The 12,543-nt window shown below is 42.1% G+C and overlaps 1 protein-coding gene across 13 annotated transcripts in view; it reads right to left on the bottom strand.

Annotated features, from left to right (window-relative positions):
• LOC127001574 (ryanodine receptor-like) overlaps positions 1-12,543 on the bottom strand; it is a 183,658-nt gene that overhangs the window by 8,349 nt on the left and 162,766 nt on the right. For 6 of the 13 annotated variants that reach the window (XM_050866337.1, XM_050866334.1, XM_050866335.1 and 3 more), the window contains 9 exons: positions 11,583-11,917; positions 10,523-10,778; positions 9,855-9,970; positions 8,830-8,949; positions 6,826-6,858; positions 5,075-5,177; positions 1,912-2,031; positions 1,150-1,338; positions 451-570 (listed from right to left, as the gene is read on the bottom strand). In XM_050866337.1, the coding sequence (XP_050722294.1) occupies positions 451-570; positions 1,150-1,338; positions 1,912-2,031; positions 5,075-5,177; positions 6,826-6,858; positions 8,830-8,949; positions 9,855-9,970; positions 10,523-10,778; positions 11,583-11,917 (1,392 nt within the window). Of the gene's footprint in view, positions 1-450; positions 571-1,149; positions 1,339-1,911; positions 2,032-2,785; positions 4,130-5,074; positions 5,178-6,825; positions 6,859-7,871; positions 7,905-8,829; positions 8,950-9,854; positions 9,971-10,522; positions 10,779-11,582; positions 11,918-12,543 lie in introns of those variants that run through there. The other 7 variants (XM_050866346.1, XM_050866340.1, XM_050866339.1 and 4 more) reach the window with 5 other exon arrangements.

Below are 12,543 nucleotides of genomic sequence, written 5' to 3'. Positions count from 1 at the left end.
TGTCTCCACTACACTGCAGAAGTGATTGTATGTTTGGTGGCCAAGCTGTAAACAACCTCCATCTATACTTCTTTGTTACATTGCAGTGGTAGTACAAAATGAGAAAACGATGTTACTTTTACCCTTCATCATCTGTACTGGGCCCCTGAGTTACCTTGAGGTGGTAGTATGGAATGATAAAAGTGCCATGCTTGTAAGTCCCATCAATACAAGGACTTTTGGATTATCTTGAGGTGGATATGGAGAGTGAAGAAACAATACATAAGCCCACTATCATAATAAATATCAGGGCTTGGGAGTTACTTTGAAGGGTGTTACAGAAAAATTATATAACCTAATATTTTAAAGTAGATAGGGGCAATCACACTGACATGACTCTCCTTCTGCCAGTACGGGTATTAGTCATAACAATATTTTTAACCATCATCAATACTAGGGCTCCAGAGTTACCTTGAGGTGGTAGTAGGCAAGCAGCATGCAGAGGGCGACGAGGCTGTGAGTGACGGAGAACAGGCGGATGATGTGCTCCAGGTAGAAGTAACGGTCATCCATGTGCACCCATTCCTCAGCCTGTGGATGAGGAAGTGAAGGGAGAGGGTTGATGATAGGAGTGAGGGTTGGGATGGAGAAGAAGGGATGCAGGAGTGGAAGAGAAGAGGGAGAGTGGGATTGATGGGCATATAGGAGTGGAGGTGTGGATATGAAGGGGAGAGTGGTTGAGGGGGTGAGAAGGAGGCAAAAAAATCTATATGAGTGACTGATCTGTTGATTGACTGGTGGGTGGGTTGATTCTCTCTCTCTCTCTCTCTCTCTCTCTCTCTCTCTCTCTCTCTCTCTCTCTCTCTCTCTCTCTCTCTCTCTCTCTCTCTCAACACGTACACATGCATGCTTCCGTAACTCCACATCCTTAACAGTTTCTCACATAAATTCATATCATTGACAACCTATGCCAGTGCTCTTCAAATTTTTCTTACAGCTTGGCTACACAGAAATATTCTAAGTATTTCCCTCATGGAGCTGAAGAGGGCTGCAACCCAGTGAGTAGTGATATCAGACCCTGAACTATACAAACATCAACAAATATCTGTCTATCTCCCAAAGCAGTTGTAGGATTTGCATTCACTAAGTGGTCAGAGGTCGACAACTTACATCTTCTTCCTCTTCCTCTTCCTCATCCTCGCCTAAAGTGAAGTTCCCAGAGCCTAATTCTGCCTCCACTGCATCATCGCCCAGCACTGCCTCGTCCCCAGAGCCCAATAGATCACCAGAGCCAAAGGCAAAGGGGTTCATGATGGTGGCCTCCTCTTCCTCTTCACCCTCCTCAGCGATAGCTGATGCCTGTGTGGAGAAAGGTCAGCCTTGGGTCATACGAGTCTGTGCTTTGATGACAATGCACAAAGATATAAGGAGACTACAAGAAGCTAGAAAACCTACACTTGATAGAATTAGTTAATCACCATTTGCCACCCCAATTCATTAACCTTTCTGAGTTCCATTTTAAACTTTTAATCACATTTGAATTAATGACACATCTATTGCTGTGGTTTAATGAGTTTGACTTGGGATAACTCCTCCTTCTCTGTACTTTGTTACCAAGAATGAAATCATAAACATACCTTTGATGCCTGTGCTTGCAAGAAAGCAAGAAAATATTTTACAAATAATTAACCAATCAGTAGTATTCATGTAATCTATTTATAAATAAACATTTAAAATGGTTTGATTGGTAAATGAATTTCTTTAATAGCATCAAAACACTTTAGGAATACATTTATATGCATTTTTTCAACAATAAATAATATTTAGATTATTAATGTGTTGAATTGATTGCATGTGCTTTCATTTGATTTTGTTTTGAGTGTATGTGTGTGTGTGTGTGTGTGTGTGTGTCTGTCTGCAGCACCCACCCACCTGGAAGAAGAGCAGGATGAAGTTGATGCAGAAGGCCAGCACCAGTGCAGCGTACTTGAGGTTGTAGAAGTTCCTGGCAAGGAAGCTGACGGCACGCTTGTTGTAGCTGCTCAGGTCCACCTGCAAGCGACACAGCCACTCAGGGTCAGGTTTCAGGTGTAGAAAAAGTATACTATTAACTGAGTAGTTCTAGAAATGTCAGGATAAGATACCATGATAGAGAACTTAACCTTCAAAGAGATCACTGTATACACACTATTGTGAGATTTGCTGAGATGTTATCTCGGGAAAAAGAGACATTGTAGAGCAAATTACATCTAAACTTACAATCTAGTAGCTTTCCTTGATTGAAGTATTCTGCTTTCAGTTCTAATTAATTAGGAATTAGCAACAATTCTCTACAACACATATAAGATATACACACCACACAACTGTAAGTTTTGGTGGAATGTTATCTTTTGAAATATGATGAAGAACAAATTCCTTAACAAATTTATGTTCTAGCAGTTTTCCTTAACAGACATCAAATTTTGCACTATGTAGAAAAACTTGAAATTTACTACAGTGCTTTTAGGTGTACAATATCGGTATGTGAAATATTTTCAAATAATTGTGAAAGAGGAAGAGGGACAAGGACATATTAGGATTACATAGTACATGGTTGCTGTACTGTTAAAGCATATTTTGGGAGGAGACAAAGGTCGTAGACGGGAGGGAGGTGAGGAGGGAAGGGAATATAGAGGAAGCAAGGAAAATTGAGAAATGGAAGAGGTAAAAAGATGAAGAATGAAAGTAAAAAAACAAAAGTGTAATGAATAATACATGAGGCATTTTAAATGGAAAGCTGAAAAAAAAAATTCTAGGTGGTGTTGATCAGTGTGCAGTGTAATCATCTTACCTTAACACTGAGCAGCAGCCTCTTCAACACCCAAGGTTTAGTCTGGGAGGAGTGTGGTGAGGGGGAAGGAAGGGGGGTGGGAGGGCGTGTGGGGGGGCCTTCAGAAGGGTGGGGCTGTGTCGGTGTGGGAGGGGTGGGGGTGAGCTGTGAAAGGTCCACATTGCCAGGGTGGAGGAAGGCGTGAGGGTCATGTGAGGGGGGGCACAAGCAGTGCTCATGCAGGAGGGCAGGGTTAGGTGAGGGTGGGTGATGTGAGGGAAAGAAAATTGATGAAGACTTAGATGCGGCTGCTGGCTGTTCTGTGTTGGTGGCTGATATGGATATTGATATGATGTCCTCCTCCTGCTCAATGTGAGCCTGGTGTGAGGGGGACAGTATTCTTGGGGAGGAGGAGGCAGAGGAGGAAGGTTGGTGGAGGGTAGCAGAACTGCTCTTTGAGGAAGGTGTGATAGTGAGTCTTGAACTATCAGCTTGTACAGATGAGGTGATGAAGGTGGTGACATAAGAAATAGTGGTGCTGGTGATGCTGGTGGTATGCGACGAAGTGTCTGCCTCATGAAGAAGTGACACTGCTGGTGAAGAGAGGGACTGCAGGAGCTGCGGCAGGTGGGAAAATGTTGTGGTTCCGAGAACTCTTTGTGATGGTGACCTGAGGCGTGGCACTCCTGTAGGGGAGGATGTGACACCTCCAGAGGCATCAACGGTGGAAGTGGTGACCGCAGCATGGCATAGACTAATCGGGATGGACTTGGAGGCAGCTGGTCTGAGGTCTGATGTAAAGCCTGATGCTGGAATAGATGGCGGGGAGGTTGTGTGCCTGGTTCTACTTGATATAGATGCTGGAGCTCTTGTAGGGGTGGGCTGAAGGCTACTAAATGCACCACGGCCATAGATCACAGGGTCGGGGGAGAACTGCATGGATTTGGATGACAGTGACAATGGAGATGTGATATCATAAGACTGAGGACTAGACATAACTGAGGACTGTGCGTGACAAGTGCGTGAGTGCGTGAAGGAGGACTGGTGACTGGCCGAGTGCGTGACGCCCCCTGGAGCACCAGAACGAAAGGTGGGCAGTGTGATGCTCTTCCTCACCCGTGTCGTCTCGTTCCCGGGTGAGGTGCTGGAACTGAAAATCCCGGTGGAGGTGGACGCATCTGAGGCGGTGTCTGGCGTGGTGACGCTATCCTCAGAGAGCCCGCGGTGTGAAGGGAATGAGGAATGAGGTGTGGGTGATGAGTGATGGGATGAGCTGTCGGTGAAAGCTGTGGGAGGAGGAGAGTGAGGGGAAAAGGAGGAGGACCTGGATGGGGGTAGAGGCTGCGGTGTTGGGCAAGGTGGTGGAGGTTAGTTTAGGTTTCCAGCGAAGGCATGAAAAGGGAGAGGCAGATGTTAGTGGGCATGGCATGGCATATACACTCCATTTTCCTAATTGAGTCACTAAAAGTCTTCTGTGGTTAAACAGGCAAGACAGTGACTCACACACACACACACACACACACACACCTAGGTTAATGAATGACACATTCACTGCATTCCAAACCCTTTAATTAGCTAAAAAGCAGGTTGCTTTTATTTATATTTATCATATTTTTTGCATCACAGGAGGCAGCTCTAAGGCAAAATGAAAAATAAATATAATAAATGCCTGCTAAGCACTGCTTCAGGAAAGAGCACAGGAAAAGTAATCAAAGGGGAGGGTCAAGTTTGGTCTGTGAGGTGTCTTGACACTTTTTAAAGCGTTCAAGTCATAAAATGAAGAAAATACAGGTGAAGCAGGGCTGTTCCAGAGTTTACCAGTGAAAGAGATGAAAGAATCAAGAAAATAGTTCACTCTTGCATTGGGAATTGAGCTAAAGAGATGAAAAGCCTTTCACTCTACTCTCTCCAAAAAAGCTGTGAGAGTGGAGCTCCCCTACACACACCTGAGATGCATTCTCTATACTGGGTGGACAAGGCCTGTGCATAGTTAGTAACTGGGAGGAGGAAAGAAATGATGGAGATGTTATGGAATGCTGAACCTCAAGTAAGCTGACTTAGCAAGAGACAAAATATGAAGTTTTCAGTTAAAATTTTGAGAAATGGACTGACCAAGAATGTTTAGTGTAGGAGGAGGACAGTTGTGTGTTATTAAGGAATAAAAGATCAGTGTTTGGAAGACTGTCAATTTGTCAGGTGGAGAAATTGAGTTTATGAGGCACTGAAAGACACAAGTTCCATTTGCCCTGTTTAAAAATATTAGAAAAGTCAAAGTCAGATGTTTACCTGTGCTACTGGTGGTGGTTCAGCTTCTGCCACGGTGGGTTGAACCTCAGCCTCCTGCATTGCCTCCTCCTGCTGCTTCTCCACTGACTTCTTCTCTGCCATCCTGTCATGGGAGAGCTCACTGAGACACCTCCACAGCCAGGCAGGAGTATATATAGAATATACCTTTATGCATACAATATATTTGATATACTAGGGAGTAAAGGAAGCTTAAATATTTGTATAGTTATTTGCTGCAAATAAGACTTCTCCAAAGTCAAATGAATGAGTGTTTATGGCATTTATCTTCATGCCTATAAACCTGTACTTATTTATGTAAGGTAAAGAAGGCAGACCAAGGGCAGGACACAAAACTAGCAAAAAAAAGAAAAGTGCCCACAACGTGCTGCTCCTTTGAAGAGAACACAATAATGCCGAAGATGACAAAATAGAAGGATCAAATATAGTTCTTTAATGGAGAGAGAGAAAAAAAAAATGCCTAGAAATTTGTACAGATATCAAATTCATGAATAAAGGTTTTGCTACTTTTGATGTGCAGAAAATGGGCTACTATCATCTTTATTACTAAGGGTCAATGGTGTTTAGATGAGCTCCCTTGTGTCTCTTTGTCAAGTGGCCTGAAGACATGCAGCCTGATGGTGGTGGTGGTGATGGTGCTGACGATAATGGGTGGTGGTGGTACATGAAGAGGGATAGGGATGATGGTGGTGGTGGTGGTGGAAGGGATGATGATGGTGGTGATGGCAGTGGTGGTGATAGTGATGATGAGGATGATGATGATGAAGATGGTGTTGATGATGATGGTGTCAGTGTGGTGCCCTTGGTGAAGGTGGTGCAATGTGGTGGTGTTGGTGGTGATAGTGATGATGAAGATAATGGTGTTTGTGTAATGCCTGGTGTAGAGAGTGCAATGAGGTGGTGGTAGCTGCAGTAGTGGTGATGATGAGGGTGTTGGCAGTGCATGTGGTGGAAAGAGGAGGATGTAATGTAGGCATGGTGGACAAATGGATATGGCAACATTAAAACTGAGAGCACTCCATGGGAAGGAACAGACAGGGAGTGCTGCAGCCATCCTGGAAAACACCTTTATTCATGTGATGTTGCAGTCTTGCGGTATACAAAAAAATAGGGAAAAGAAACACAATACCCATATTCCAAGTTCTCCCTTGCTGAGCCATTCCCTAAATATCAGTTCCAAAAATACCAGTCAGCAAGACCCTGTTCCCTATGGACTTACTGTGAATGAATTGTACAAGGTAATGGCTACACCCTAAACATCAGCTTTATCTATTAGCAGCACCATGATGCAAATGAGCCCAATATGAGTACTTAGAAGTGAAGTATGTGGAATTTAACAGAGGTGACGAACAGTTTGGAGGCTGTCATTGTTTTTAAGTTGATAATAACTGAACGCTCTTAATATGGGAGAGCCTGGAATATGGCCTCAAAGTAGTAGGGAACATAATTATATACATACTCTAAATAAAACAAGAAAAAAAGAGGTGGATGGTGGGATGATCTTGCAATATAAAAAAACAAGGATAGAGGAGGAATAATAAAAATGCTAAACAAAATATAATACGATGGTGGTGGCGGTGGTGGAGCATGGCACTATCAACACTAACGGTGGTGCAAGTAGGGTGTAGAGGGGGAGGGGGGGGGGGGGGGGGGCAACACAGTGGTAAAAAGTGCAGGTGTTTATGGATTTGGGAACTCCTGTTTATTGCAACTTGAACCATACTTATACTGACTCTTCCTGAGGGTCGGTGGTGCTCTCGAAACTCCTGATACGGGGAGGGAAAAATAATCAGCAGCGGAAGCAGCATATAGCATCATGGGGGATAAAATAGCAGCACTGTAGAATAGGGTATGCTCACCAGTTTGTATACAAGGCTCCAATTAGTACTCAGGCTAAAAAATAAAAAAATAAAAAATAAAAAAAAATCTTGATAACTAAACTGAGGCATAAAAATCAACCTAAATAATACTGCAACGTATTTATCCTTTGTTATCCTTTACCAGTAATTTCATGCCAACTGCCCTTCTGAACTTTCTAAATGCATGCCTCCACCTCTCCTGTGGCCTCTGAACATGATTTTCTACTCTAGCTGTCTCAATTCTAGATGCAAGAATTAACCAGTACTGTAATTTTTTTCATCCTTTTCACTGGTAAGCTCTGGAGCAGGCTTTATTCATTTGTATTTCCTTGATCTTTTGACTTAAACGCTTTCAAGATGGAAGAATAAAGACTTTATTTATGCTTTGGAACTTCTCTTTAAATTATGAGGGAGCAGCAGGTTTGTTCCCACTATTGTTGTGGCTTGACTGTCACCTGTGTGCTATAAAAAATGTATGAAAAAATAATGTTTATATATTTTTTCTTTTTACAACAGTTTATTTTGACACCTCAGCTCAATTTCCCAGAGTATTTTTATTTTTCCTGATGTGAGCACGAACTGGATCAACACATACATATCAACAAACATATCCTAAAAATTGAACTTGGCAGCAGCAACAGCAGTTAAGGCAGCCTGGGTTAACATTAAGGCAGGACCCACAGTGGGCAGGTGACATAGCCACAAGTAAGGCCTCCACAGACAGAGGAGGAATGTTAAAAATGCTAAACAGAATATAATGACGGTGGTGGTGGTGGAGCATGGCACTATCAACGCTAACGGTGGTGCAAGTAGGGTGTGGAGGGGGAGGGGGGAGGGGGGCAAGACAGTGGTAAAAAGTGCAGGTGTTTATGGATTTGGGAACTCCTGTTTATTGTAACTCGAACCATACTTATACTAACTCTTCCTGAGGGTCGGTGGTGCTCTCGAAACTCCTGATATGGGGAGGGAAAAATAATCATCAGCAGAAGCGGCATACAGCATCATGGGGGATAAAATAGCAGCACTTTAGCATAGGGTATGCTCGCCAGTTTGTATACAAGGTTCCAATTAGTACTCAGGCTAAGAAAAAAAAAAAAAAAGAAAAAAAAAAAAAAAAAAATAACGGTTTAAAGTCAGCTCTGATCTTGGGCTCATGTGATGTCATCCCACTAATATTCTCTGGAACATACGTAGTGTGACAATAAGTAGGTATCTGTAACTATTTTGATGAATAGGAACTATAAGAAATATGCTTTTTTTAGCATTACACAAAAATATTACCTTTGTTTGGTAGTAATTCTTTGTAATAATAAAAATCTTTGAGGTATTTTCCAAAGCAATACACTTTATTGGGAGGAATTCACTGTATTATGACATGTGAGCCCCAGACCTGAGTTGGCTGGCAAACCTGTGCAGGCAGGCCACAGACACCATCCTGATGTGTAGTATTTTTGAAATACCAAAATCAGAGTTGCCAAATAAATACCAATTCCTTCTTGATCCTGCATATCTATAATGCTGAATCTACAATGAATGTATCAAGAGTTTAAACTTAACCCTACAGCTATACAAGAACTAACTGGCAACCATGACTGACACATACTTTAGCTTGGATACACAAGAGACATTTATAAGTTTTAATGCAGAACTTGATGAACCAAAATAACACTGCCTTGGTGAATATAAAGCCCCAAGATGTTAATGAAGCAAACTGAAAATGAAGTGAGAAAAATAATGTGCATGGAAAGTGAGCAGGCAGCTGGAAACATCACATTAAACACCATAGTAATACCATCAACATAAACAACTACTACTACTACAACAACAAAAACAGTATCAACAACAATCTCCCTTCGGTCAGCCCGAGTCACCACTCACTTGACAGCCGCAATGGCCTCCTCGGGGCTGATGTCCTCCTTCAGCTCCGCCAAAGCCTCCAGCACTGGCTTCATCTTGTCTGCTTCAGTGTGTTCCTCGGGTTTGGCTTCCAACGAAAGTCTGATGAGGGTAATACATAATGTGTTACTCTTCACAGGGGCATTGATTGTTGCTTTATGCCTTCTTAACCTCCTCAGTTCCAAGAATGCAATTCGCATCATTTACAAAATGTTGTCTGGAAATCTCAAAGATGCATAAGGCGTCACAGGGGCCTCGGTCAAACAATAGGCTAAATATTCACCACAAATCGGTAAATGACGCTGTCTGCATAATTCTGGGGGAAGTTGTGAGATGATCAATATTAAAAGTATGTGTATAGCAACGCTCAATGACAGTTATTTCCACAACGCAGATATTAGATATGCTATTTACCTCCTTCAACCTTGCCCACTCCCTACCACAGGAATGAATGAACAAAATATATCTCCGGGTCCGAGAGGGTTAATGAGCGTATATGCAATAATGAGGACAAAGACTATTGGCCATCTTCCAAGCTCTCCCTTGCTAAGATATGTCAAATATCTTATTAATGACTCACAAACCCATGACAGCAGTTAAAGTGCTTTATTTCCTACATTGAATTCCAAATACTTAATTTCCCATTACTACCTTTTTCTTGACATACTTAAGGAATACTATTACTAACAGAGAAAATAATCATACTGGGTGTAGTCATTAACTCATAAATATGATTCATGGAAAGCTCATAGAAAATGGGAATATTACTGAAACTGATGTCAAGTGAATGGCCTAGAAGGGGAAAAATTGTTATAGAGATGTAAAAATGAATGTCTATTGTTTCAAGAGTTCAAGCTCCAGACTGCTTGTTTTCCCCTATTACAGGATATAAAAGGGAGATTAAGGGTTCCATGGTTCAAAGTTACTTTTTTTCTATTTACAAGTTACAATAAGGTGTTTACTGCATCCGGATATTAAGGTTTACGTGTTTCATGGTTAATACTTACTGTTCTCCTTCTGGCTTCATTTCTATGGCTGGAGGTCCCGGCTTTGCCTCTATCTCTGGTAAACCTGGCACGGCTAATGGTACTAATGGTCCTGCCTTCTCCTGTTTTGTTGAGGCCTATGGGACAAGGTGACATGTAACTCAGTGTGTAATTATGAGTAAGGGTAGTTGGATGAATGGCAAAGCAGAGAAAAATAAAAGACTGTGGTATATGTAGGCCTAGAAACAGGGATATAAGCAATTCCATAAGTAAAAAGGTAATTTTCCAACACAAATAGTACTGGCATAATTAATATCTGCTTATTTACTTATTGACTGCAGCATTAACCCTATCTGATCTGAGGGGGTACATATCTGGCCTCCCCTCAGGCACTTTGATCAAAACGATACACTTTTTTTTTATTTTTAATTTCCACTAGCTTCTTTTCACTCATTATTCTTTATTGTTTTACACTATTGTTTCACTACCAGTACTTAGTGTTCATGAGCGTTATCGTTGTTCAGATAAATGAGTACGATGCTAGGTGTTACGAGCACGAAAATTTGAAAACGTCGGATCGGACAGGGTTAAGTTCAAATGACCTTTCCTTGAGCAGCTTTCCCAAGAAAACTCAACTTTCATAAACAGGATGTGAGGAGGGCAACATGGGTAGTGCATGCAAGGCTGACCTGTTCAGCCGGTGGTCCCTGCATCAGGTTCATGAGGGCCGTCCATATCCTGCGTGTGAGGTAGAAGATGCCAAAGACACTGTGGTACATGATCATGAAGAGGAGGCGGCAGAAGCCCATCAGCAGCTCCATGGTGGTCATTTGCTTCAGTTCCTTCAGCTTTCTCTTCACGTTGGAGGGTGCAAGGATTGAGCAAGCCTCCGAAATCGAGTCCTTGAACCCAACGATCTTTGCCTTGATCAGGTCCATGCCGGTCCTACAAAAGTGGAAAAGGTTTTCATTATTAAATTTCACCTTCAGTGGTACAGTATGGCTTAATTTAAATATTTGTTTAAAATGTATAAACCTTTGTATGTGTGTATTTACCAAGTTGTATTTACCTAGTTGTGGTATATGGGAAAGAAGCCACAATCATACTGTCCCGTCTCTATATCTACTATAATCCAACTTGGCCTTAAATTCATGAGTCGTCTTTGTGTGGACCACATCTTTTTCCAGGCTTTCAGTACTCTTTGTGGAAAGCTGTTCTTCTTAATGTCTCTTCTACAGGTTTCCCTTTTCAGCTTCCTATCATGACCTCTTGATTCTCTTGTATGCCTTGTTATTAGATCTTCCTTGTCCACTTTCTCCATCCCATTCAGCACCCTATACACTGCAATCAGATCTCCTATCTACCGTCTTTATTCCAATGTTGGTAAGTTCATCTGCTTCAATCTCTCTTCATATATTAAATTTCTTAGTCCTGGAACCAATTTTGTTGCTGCCCTCTGAATCCTCCCTACTTTCCATATATTTAACTTTGTACTCAGCAACCTTGTTGTTGTTATGTATTCTAACCTTGGATGCATCACTGTCACAGTCAGTTTCTTCATCATTTCCTCATCCAGATATTGAAAAGCAACTTTTATGTTTCTCATTAAGGTGTATGTCTCACTTACAATTCTATTTATGTGTTTCTCTGGTGACAATTTATCCGTTACAGTAACTCCCAGGTCCTATGTGGCCCAGGTGTGTGTGTGTGTGTGTGTGTGTGTGTGTGTGTGTGTGTGTGTGCACTTACTTCTCCTCATCCTCCTCGCTCAGGTACTTGAGGGCATCAGCACTAGTCTTCTTGGCCAGTGCGTCTTCCTCTTCCTCCATGAGTGCTGCTGCGTGCTGCATCTCAAAAATGGCATCCTCACAGAAGTTAACGAAGGCTTCCAGCTTCTCCTTGTCTCCCTCAGTCACGATGGCATAGAAGAAGCCTCGCTTGGATTCCTTGATCTGTGGCTTCTCCCACTGGTCAATGTTTTCCTCCTTAATCTCAAAGTATACTCTCTCAATGCGCTTGGAGCCACCCATGATCTCAATGCGACCAAGGAACGGCTCGAAGTAGTTGAGAACAGAGCCGGCAGTCTGCATGGCAGGGAGGGGAAAATCATCATCATCTTATCAACTGTTTTAATTCACTGCAGAACAAAGGCCTTCCCCAACTTTCTCTCTCTTTTTTTAATGCCAATGTACTCCATCCTGCCTGCCATGGCAAACGTTTCACTTCATTACTATAACCGGTTCTCCATCAGTCCTGACTTCCCCTATGATTCCTGGGTTGCCATTCTTTTATATTTGTTGTTCATCTACGATCAGTTCTATCTAAGATTTGACTTACCCAAGTCCATTTCTCGATCTTAATCAACACTAAAATATCTTCAACCTTTGTCAGTCTCCTAATCCATGATACTCACTCCTGTCTCTCCGTTATACTCAGAACAACAAATAAACACTATTGTTGTAAGGAGGGACAGTGAAGGGAAAGACTTGACGGTATAACATAGAGGGTAATATTCAAAGATTTTAAAATTAAACCAGGCAGTTGAATTAAGAGAGTTGATGGTAGAGGACTGATTACTTGATTTAAGGAAGCTAACAGCAAAGAAGGCAACAATACTAGAGACCATGAAAGACTGCTTGCAGCAAGTCATTGATGAGAACCTGACAACTGAAAGGAAGGAGAGGCACTGAAAATTGTGAACAGAATGATT

The sequence above is a fragment of the Eriocheir sinensis genome, chromosome 21 (genome assembly GCF_024679095.1).
Source record: "Eriocheir sinensis breed Jianghai 21 chromosome 21, ASM2467909v1, whole genome shotgun sequence".
NCBI classification, from domain to species: Eukaryota; Metazoa; Arthropoda; class Malacostraca; order Decapoda; family Varunidae; genus Eriocheir; species Eriocheir sinensis.
The sequence above is the reverse complement of the archived record's forward strand: the minus strand, read 5'-3'. Positions and strand labels throughout refer to the sequence as shown.